At 42.9% G+C, this 9,129-nt stretch overlaps 1 protein-coding gene across 5 annotated transcripts; it reads right to left on the minus strand.

The window, feature by feature from the left end:
• Window positions 1-349: 349 nt before the first annotated feature.
• LOC136546033 (plant cysteine oxidase 5-like) lies at window positions 350-3,161 on the minus strand. 5 transcript variants are annotated; one of them, XM_066538011.1, is made up of 6 exons: window positions 2,979-3,161; window positions 2,099-2,150; window positions 1,893-1,977; window positions 1,282-1,737; window positions 896-1,102; window positions 350-755 (listed from the first exon to the last, which is right to left on the minus strand). In XM_066538011.1, the coding sequence occupies exons 4-6, from the start codon at window positions 1,733-1,735 to the stop codon at window positions 640-642; spliced, it is 777 nt and encodes a 258-aa protein (XP_066394108.1). In that variant the 5' UTR covers window positions 1,736-1,737; window positions 1,893-1,977; window positions 2,099-2,150; window positions 2,979-3,161; the 3' UTR covers window positions 350-639. The 5 variants fall into 5 exon arrangements, with proteins under 5 accessions (XP_066394108.1, XP_066394109.1, XP_066394107.1 ...); XM_066538012.1 differs by having other exon boundaries at window positions 1,282-1,429; window positions 1,589-1,737; window positions 1,893-2,150; window positions 2,979-3,146; XM_066538010.1 differs by lacking the exon at window positions 2,979-3,161 and adding an exon at window positions 2,492-2,972.
• Between the last annotated feature and the right edge of the window lie 5,968 nt (window positions 3,162-9,129).

The raw sequence follows: 9,129 nt of genomic DNA on the forward strand, positions 1-9,129 counted from the left end.
ATTGAGAAGATCTTTCCTAGTAACCCTTCTGATGTGATTTTTTTCAGCTTTATTATTTTTGCAGAACTGGTCAGTGCTACTCAAGCCAAAGGAGAAGGGTAGATGAGATCAGGGAGATCATCCTGGACAGGATGGAACGAATGGAAGGCTTCAAACCAGCAACCTGCCCTGTCTCAGACATTGGGGAAATTTAATTGTAATAGGACAGTGTGTAATGAAGGCCTAAAATGCCGTTTTGTAATCTGGTGTCCCATGCAGTACCCTGATACCTTGTAAATTTTACAGCTTTCGTAAAAGCAAAGGAAACTCTTTTTTAAAATTAAAAAAAAAGAATTCCAAGAGAGAGGTCTGTATCCAAAGGAAGGCTAAAAAATACCTTTCCCTTTTCGCATAATTATATAAATAATATTCTGTCAGTGAATTACATCATGAAATGTACAATAACATTATCTTAAGTGACTTAAAATACATACACCAGACCGTACGCGCAGAATAATTAACTGTCTATAATATAAATAAAAGTGCAAAGCGGAAAGGGGAAATGAAATGCTTTGCATAGCTAAAGGCTTCTCAATCGATAACTTAAGAAGCTAATTAAGGGAAGCATATATAATTATTGTTGGGAGCATGATCTTGTCATCATAACTTTAAAGCAGGTCCCGCGTACAGGTCCCTTCTAATGATAAAGTTATCATGCGGCTGGTATTCTTCCAGCCACACAAACTCAGATCCCTTTGTTCGGTTCAATAAAACGCCTGAAAAAACAACAGCAAGACAGCAAGCTGTAAGAATAACCTGCATCTGATGCAATCAGTGAAGTGAATGCAGATGCAGCTAGCTTGCAGTGTCAATATATATATTCTGACAAGATCTGAACTGAAACTAACTAACTAACCCGATGGGTCTGATCTTGGGCATCTCCGGAAGTAGGAGCAGTGCCTCCCATCCTCTGAAGAGTAAGGGGGCGTCAAGATGTCCAGGATGGCGCAGGGAGTGATGGCTTTCAGGGCGTGGATGTTCCCACCGCCTTCTCCTGGATGAAGAACCATCGCTCCACAAGGCGCAGACATTTCACCGTCTCTGACAACCTTGGCAGGTCTCACTGTGATTACAAAAAAGAAAAGTGTGCAGTCAGTTGGTAGAAAACATATACCAGAGGGTTTAATGCAGGTTTAAATCCAAACAATCAAAAACCATGATACTGAGACAGTGAGACAGGTAAATGCAGTGCTTGATTGAGATTCATCATTAAACATTCATCACGGTTTAAGAATATCCTACCTTTTGATAAGTTAAGAGATTCAGCTGTATCAATCCAGTCATATGATTTGACATGCGCCGTGCCATATAAAATTTTGCTGAGTACAGTCATTCCAGGATGGTTGTGGAGTGGGATGATGGATGATGCTGGTATGCAAAATATTCCAATCTGCAGGCCGGTATAATGTGGGAGTAAATCGTACATCAGTGTCATATGTATGCAATAATACAGTAATGATGGAGATCTGACAAACACTTCAATGCTGCAATATGAAAACCAAATACAGCATTTGGCGGTGGAAATGCAAAATCTGTTTATTGGGCTTACTGAGAAGCTTTTGCACTCGTATATATGACGATATCTGATCGCTGGGCTGGAATGAAAAACTCTTTTCCTACTCAGGGCCCGTGGACTCCTCCAAACACGCACAGCTTCAGCTTCGCACTCAAGGCCAACATCTGCCGGGGTAATCATGTCTGCCAGAAAGATTTATATATGACCATAGTAAGAAAAAGAATAACAACACCACATTTTTCTTTGTTCATATTGATTTTGCATCCTTTAGGTTGGATGTTCCAAAGATTATATATGTCATCATCAGAACCAAAAAGGAATTGAAGGCAGTTCTTACCTAATACAGCACGGACATTGTCGAGAGATTCAGAAGATAGTGGCCCTTTCTCAGATAACGATACTTTACAGACCTCATAGAGCTTCTGGATTGCATTTGCATCCATTGTAGTGGAAGGCATTTTTTATTATAACTTAACAACTAAGCCAAAACGTTTCAACCACCCTCACATAAAATCCTTGTAGATACAAAATAAAAGGAATTACTTTGACAGCAGTTGCCTTCAAGTCAGTGTCAGACTGAACTTCCCTTTAGAGCCTGATTAGATGAGAAGGGAATTCATTATAAAGGTATATATGCAAGCAGGGAACATATAATTCGTAAGAACAATCAGCAGATGCACACAGACACATATTGATCTAGCGTCAGGGTTGTTGGTTCTTAAAGAAGGTTGCAGTTGTCTTGTCCCTTGCTGTCTCATAGGATCAGGAAGTGAACAACCATAATTTTTTTTTGAACCAATACCACAAGACTGCCTTTTCAATTTCATTGAAAAGCAGGAAGAACAACCTTCAATCCTTAAGTTTCACTAGTACATGTACAAGTAAAACTGTATAAGCAGTAAAACACAGTTATTGTGCAGCATGTTACAAGCTCACCGTCTAGAAATTAAATGATTTTCTAGAAATCACAGTTGACAATCTGCGCCTGAGTTACCTCTCTTCTTCTGTTCTATCACCTGATTCTATATAAACTAGTAACAAAAAGTCAGTGACTTGAAGCTACTACCAGTCTACCACTATATATACAGACACAGAAGAGTCATATGTATTTATAACTTTTGTTACCGATCGTTTAAATAGTGTACTGATACCGTCCCTGTTTCCCCAATCCCCACCTAATGAGTCAGCCAAAACATTTCATCTGCACAACGTAGTGTACTTGTATTGTGCAACCTTGAAACTCCCAAAACACAACCAAAAAAGCAACAACAACAACAAACCAATGCACTGAATCAACAAACTAAAAGCTAGACCTTCTAGGGCCAAGAAAAAACTGTAAAGAAAACTGCTGGAATGAACTGAATAGAACCAGGAAGCTAGCACTAGCAGCTAGCAGAGGCGATGGATGCATGGGGGTACCTACCTCGTGTTCTTGGAAGGAAAGGAAGGGGCGACACCAGAGGAGGAGGAGGAGGGAGGAGGGTCGGTCCTGATGAGACCTAGCTCATTTCATGAGCTCCGGCGGTGACCCACCATCTTGTACTCTCATCTCATGCCTGGCCCGGTCGGTTGGTGGCCAATAGGGACATCAGCGCCAACTTAACCGACGGAAGGACGCCAGAGGAAGATGACCACCCTTTTCCTTCCGTCCGTCTCTAGAAGAGGACCGGATGAAAGATACAGCTTGTGTCAGGTTTGACGTTTTTTGTTTTCTCTTCTCAACTGAAATGTAGGTCTAATAACAGGGCTAAAAATTCTCCTGAAATAACTTCATCAGCTGGTTATTTGTCATGATTGCATTGGGTTTCTCTTGCTTGAGAGATTTTCGGTAAATTTAAAAGCCATCCGTGCACACAAACTTTATCAGCTACGACAATATATATGTGGTGAACTAGAAAATAGAAACGGTTGGTAACACATCTTCATTCTCCTGACATGGGTCGAGATGTGAATGGACAATATAATCATTTCTCAGCTAGGAGTAGGACTAGTGGATATCATGTGCATGCATTGTGTGAATGGTTGGCTTCCTAACTTCCTGTCAAGAGGCCAGCATTATCATATCTGACATTGGCGAAATTTTAGAAACTTAGGCTAGCTTTAGATCTTTTATTTCAGATATCTGTTACTTTGGACTTGATGGATAGATGCTGCTATATATCCACATTCCACAGCACAGCTGTGATTGTACCCCACTCTTGCTTTCCATAAAAGCTGGGTGTAATCTATCTCTAAAACAATCTTTCAGCTAGCTGCTGGGGAGAGTCCTTCTCAAGCTTTGAATTCCAATCGCTTCAACTTTCAAGCTGGGAGTATCAATAAACAAATCAAATGTTGTTCTCGTGCTATCCAGAGAATGGGTTTGTTGGTGTAGCAGGTGAAGAATCTGATTGCATTTTATTAGTGGAGATGGAGTAGCCTGCCGCACTACTAATGGCTTCCCTGCAAAAGAACTTGTGACATCTCGTCTCCCTAGCTTCATCCTCACAGAGAGTGTTGTCTAAGAAAACACCTTTTCAAGCAAGGCCGGCCCAAAGTAATTATTCTCTGCGTTTGCCATCTCCTTCCGCGCGTCTTTTCTTTTCCCTGATTTCATATATGCACTTTGCACTGCACTGGATGGGACATGCTTTCCTACAATAATTATATATATGCTCTTCCCAGCAAAACTTTTGCTAGCTTGTTTATTTGCAATATGTGTCGCTCCCTAATGCCGCAAGGTTTTAATTGAAATGGCCCATGCATGCACGATGCATCAGTACAGCTTGATAGGGCTATTGCTATCTTCAGAAACATATCCCATGCCAAAGTTTTAATTTTTTGGGAGCAAAATATTGCAAATGGTTAGAGAAAGTCAACAATTGTGCTCCTTATTTTTTTGGGAGGTGTGTCGACAAATCTTTGTGAGGGCCAAGGTTTTTAGTTTTGGGAGCAAAATATTGCAAATGGTTGGAGAAAGTCAACAATTGTGTCCTTATTTTTTGGCGACGTGGAAAACTCAATGATTTACTACATAAATTTTTAGGAACTATTAAGGAGAGTTAATTTTTTTTGTCTCGATGAAAATTACTTAGGCCTTGTTTAAATCCAAGGTGTAAAGCTTTGGGGTATCACATCGGATGTCACATGGGGTGTTCGGATACTAATAAAATAAATAAATTACAGAATCCGTCAGTAAATCGTGAGACGAATTTATTAAGCCTAATTAATCCGTCATCAGCACATGTGTTACTGTAGCACCACATCCGTCATCAGCACATGTGTTACAGAATCTCGTAAAGTAGTCGCAATCTATGCAATTAGTTATTTTTTAGTCTATATTTAATACTCCATATATATGTAGAAATATTCGATAGGATATGGTATAATTTTTTTTTAAGGAAGTAAACCAGGCCTTTTACGTCCGTGAAACTAGGATGGAGGGCTGTATTGGTCATTAATGATGAGTGATGGAAACCTTGCATTCGGCAGGAAAATGATAAGGCCTTGTTTAGTTGGATAAAATTTGGGAATTTGGTTACTCTAGCACTTTTATTTTTATTTAACAATTAATATTTAATTATTGACTAATTAGGCTCAAAACGTTTGTCTCGTGATTTCCAACCAAATTGTGCAATTAATTTTTTTTCGTCTACATTTAATACTCCATACACGTATCGTAAGATTTGATGTGATAGCGACTGTAGCACTTTTTAGAATTTTTTTTTGAAACTAAACGAGGCCTAAATCTTTCCTGATCTCGCGGTAGGGTCCGACAGAGATCTCGCAGTAGGATTTCTCCTGGGTGTACTGGGTTTGTTTCCTTTGTTGAGCTGGCCAGTCGGTCAGTGGCCCCCAATTTTTTACTATTTGATTTTTTTAAAAGAAAATTTACGTTTAGCTCTCTGGAAGACTTACAGTTTGTTCGACTGAGCTTATACGATTATATACGATCATGGATTATAAGCTGGAACAGTATTTTTCTCTCACACCAAACCAGCCAGCAGTAAATAATCCACGATCGTTTACGACGAAACGAACATGCTGTTAAACTCATCTTTGGACCCTGGGGGTCGGCGTCATGAGTTCTGGCACCGAGGTAACAGCCACAGATTTTAGCGCCGAGATGCCGACCGTGCACAACAGAAAATTCTAGGTAGCGTTGACGTGACCGGTACCTTCACGCCAGAATATATGGTGCCGAGCTCGACGCCGTAGACCTTGGCGTCGAGCTCGGCGCCATGTATTCTAACGCCGAGCATGGATAACCAACAGGAACTTCTTGTCGTCTGCGGCGCTACGGGAAACCATGGCCAGTGGCCACTCATACATGCTGACAGTGACAGAGCAACGTCGGCAATGTGCGGTATTAATAAAAACCATTGCTCGGTGCCGGCCCGTGACCCCTGTCACTGCAGGAGTAGCGCCATCATATGGCGCCAGACGGCGTGCGCGTCATATCACCTGCGCGGCGCACGTCTCCTATGCAGCCTACTCTAACCGTAGGCCCTCCTAGCGCGGCGCACGTCTCTCCTGGTGCGTCACGAGTGCGGACCATGCCTCAGCCTCGGAACAGTGCGCCGCTCGAGCTGCCCGTAGAGGAGCTACTGCCATACATGTCCGGTCACGTCAAGCTCTCGGTGGACCCATGTGTGCTACAGTACATATGCTAATGACCGGACCAGGCGCATGGGGCCCACCAAAAGCTCGACGTGACCGGTCCTGTATGACAGTAACTCCGGCAGCTCGAGCGGCGCACTGTTCCGGGCTGAGGCATGGTCCGCACTCATGACGCGCCAGGGGAGACGTGTGCCGCGCTAAGAGGGGCTATGGTTGGAGTAGGCTGCATAGGAGACGTGCGCCGCGCAGGTGATATGACGCGCACGCCGTCTGGCGCCGTATGATGGCGCTGCTCCTGCGGTGATAGGGGAGTCACGGGCCCGGGATCATCGTATTCATATCATCTCACTCCTTTCATTGCACAGAGCAACGGATCATCATATTCATATCATCTCATCTCTTTTCATTGCATGGGCTTGTTCGCCTGGTATTAAAGTCAGCCGATAAATCGACTGAAGCTGATTTATTATGAGAGAAAAATACTATAGATTTTAGCTGATAAATCGACTTATAAGTTCAAAAGAATAGGTCCCGGATTTGCATTGCATCGCTTCGCAAGAAAATCCAGCTGCCACTTGGACGTGCCTCGTAGTTCTCCCGGCACAGGTAGGCCTTCCATGAACTGCATGCTGACCGAATATACCGTATAGCTAGATCGACTCAAGGAAGGATACTATACGCTACGACGTACACGCAGCGCAGCACCTAGCCGGAATATATAGTAGAATACTACGTATACATACGCGCGTGTTTAAGTCCTCATTTGGCTTATCCCATATTCGATTTGTTCGGCTTTTTTTTTTCAGCCGAAACAATATTTTCTCTCTTACAACAATTCAGCCAGAATAATATTTTTCAGCCAGTTTTAGTCAAAATTCTACCAGCCGAACGGGACCAAACCACGTAGACAGGGAGACAGATAAGGCTCCACCACAGCTAGCCCCTAACAGAGTCATGACACGTACCACAGCTACGACGTACACGTACCACAGCAGCAACAGTTTGAAGAACAGTTTAACGCAGCCCGACAAGCAAGACAGACGGGTCTAGCCGTCTAGGCTGTGCGCGCATGTGGCACGCGCCGCACACTCATGGTCTCCCGTCCGAGAACGTCGCCTTTGTCTGGGGCCCACCTCTCTCCCACTCTCTTCACTTGGCCGCAGGCTTTGAAGCATACCCCTCGGCGCCACAGATCTTGGTGTCGAGCTCGGCGTCAAGATTTGTGGCGTCGAGTTCGGATACCGGCCACGTCAACGCCACTTAGGATTCCGTACTGTACATGGCCAGGCACCTCGATGTCAAGATGTGTGGCGTTGAGACGTGTTACCTCGACGTCAAGACTCATGACATCGACCCCAGGGTTAAAGATGAGTTTAAGTCTTCCAGACGGCTAAACATAAATTTTCAGAAAAAAGGATTAAATAGTAAAAAATTAGTTAAGTGGCCGCGTGCGTTGTACTTGCAGGACGCTTGGGAGCCGCATCTGCTTCTGCTCCGCATTCATTCATGTGCGTGCGTGGTGGGTGCTGAGGTGTACACGCATTCATTCATTCATATTACGTATCCGTTGGACAGCTAGCTTCTGCATCAGCTCATGCGTGTGCCCGACCGCCTCTGTGTCCCGCCGACTGCACACTCAAACCCACCAATGTGAGCCGAAGTTAAACCTTGTTGTTGTTCGGATCCCTGTGTATGTCATTAGCACTACTAGTAATTAGGAATAAAGATTGTTTCTCCGAATTAAACTAGCTAGCTGCTTCATTCCTTTTGGCTCATGGCACACGCAAACTCTGACGATTTTGTTACTGGAGTGCCGAGAGAGGTGGGAACAACCGGACAACAAGGCTATCCACCGAGGCAAGGACGCTGAATGAATTACTCACCATCCACCTTCAACAACTGACCATTCAGAACACATGGAATCCACCTGTTGTTTGTAGTGTAGTAATGCAGTGTGTGTTAAGTTCAGAGTAGCATGGACTTGGATCGATGACTTCTCACTTACATTTCTGAACTGGCTAATTACATGGCGTGACACAACAATTCAATTAACCCTGGATCAACATCCGGGTAGTGTAGAAGAGTAGCTTATTAGTTCTAACTGTCAGTGAGATATATAATCACGCTTATGTTGTTCAAATAGTACATCATTCCTGAGCAATTGTTGCACCAATAATGATTGGTTGATCAATCTATGTTTTTTTATTAACCTGATCCAATGCAAATTGGCCATGGATCAAACAGCTTGTTTGGCACTTTGGTATAAATAAAAGTAGGCAGTTTCCAGTCCTGTTTGGAAGGCGAAGAATGGTCTAGGAGTTTTCATGATTTAGTCCAAAACCTGTAATAAATTCCAAGGATCTGGATGCCTATCTTTCGGAACAGACTCTAAGTACCATGAGCAAGATATGTTTTTCAAGGGCTATGCTTTATTAATATTTTCAGTGTCGAATCGATAGCTATTGTCACCTTTAATTTTCAGGTTTGCTAGGAAGCATCACAACATAAATATTTGTGACATAGATGAAACAATAAATACAGTGCACCTGTTTGTTTCAATTTTCAGCCTACTTTTGTTGCCTTCTTTCCCTGAGTTCAATATAGTTACTTTCAACACCGTCATCTATATATAAGTGCCTCTCTTTCAATCCTCATGCCTGCCCCATGCCTATATATACACAGACGTGATGTGCCATAGTCACCTCAGATTCTCAGTCCTAGCTAGCTTGCTTGCAAGAAGTGGAAGAATGACAGTTGAATTTTTTTGAATGCAGAACAAATGATCAGGTGCTTCCTGATCTTGACAATACAGTATTTATCTCTGAGAGACTGCGACTTAGTAGGATTTGGAGGCAGAGGGGAATTTAACATGTTTTAGTAGATACTAGATAGTAGTACGGACAAGGGCTATATATGCACTATGGAAATTGTGGCTCTAAGGGTCTGCTGTTAAACCAGGTTGAAATGAACCTTGG

The sequence above is a fragment of the Miscanthus floridulus genome, chromosome 3, assembly GCF_019320115.1.
Source record: "Miscanthus floridulus cultivar M001 chromosome 3, ASM1932011v1, whole genome shotgun sequence".
Lineage (NCBI taxonomy): Eukaryota > Viridiplantae > Streptophyta > Magnoliopsida > Poales > Poaceae > Miscanthus > Miscanthus floridulus.

What these genes read in the sequence shown, in the direction of transcription:
- LOC136546033 (XM_066538008.1), bottom strand. Translation starts at nt 2,013, where the DNA reads ATGCCTTCCACTACAATGGATGCAAATGCAATCCAGAAGCTCTATGAG. An exon ending in CAATGTCCGTGCTGTATTAG is followed by an intron (nt 1,738 to 1,892) that starts GTAAGAACTGCC and finishes TCTTTCTGGCAG; the next exon opens with ACATGATTACCCCGGCAGAT. An exon ending in CCCAAGATCAGACCCATCGG is followed by an intron (nt 756 to 895) that starts GTTAGTTAGTTA and finishes TTGTTTTTTCAG; the next exon opens with GCGTTTTATTGAACCGAACA.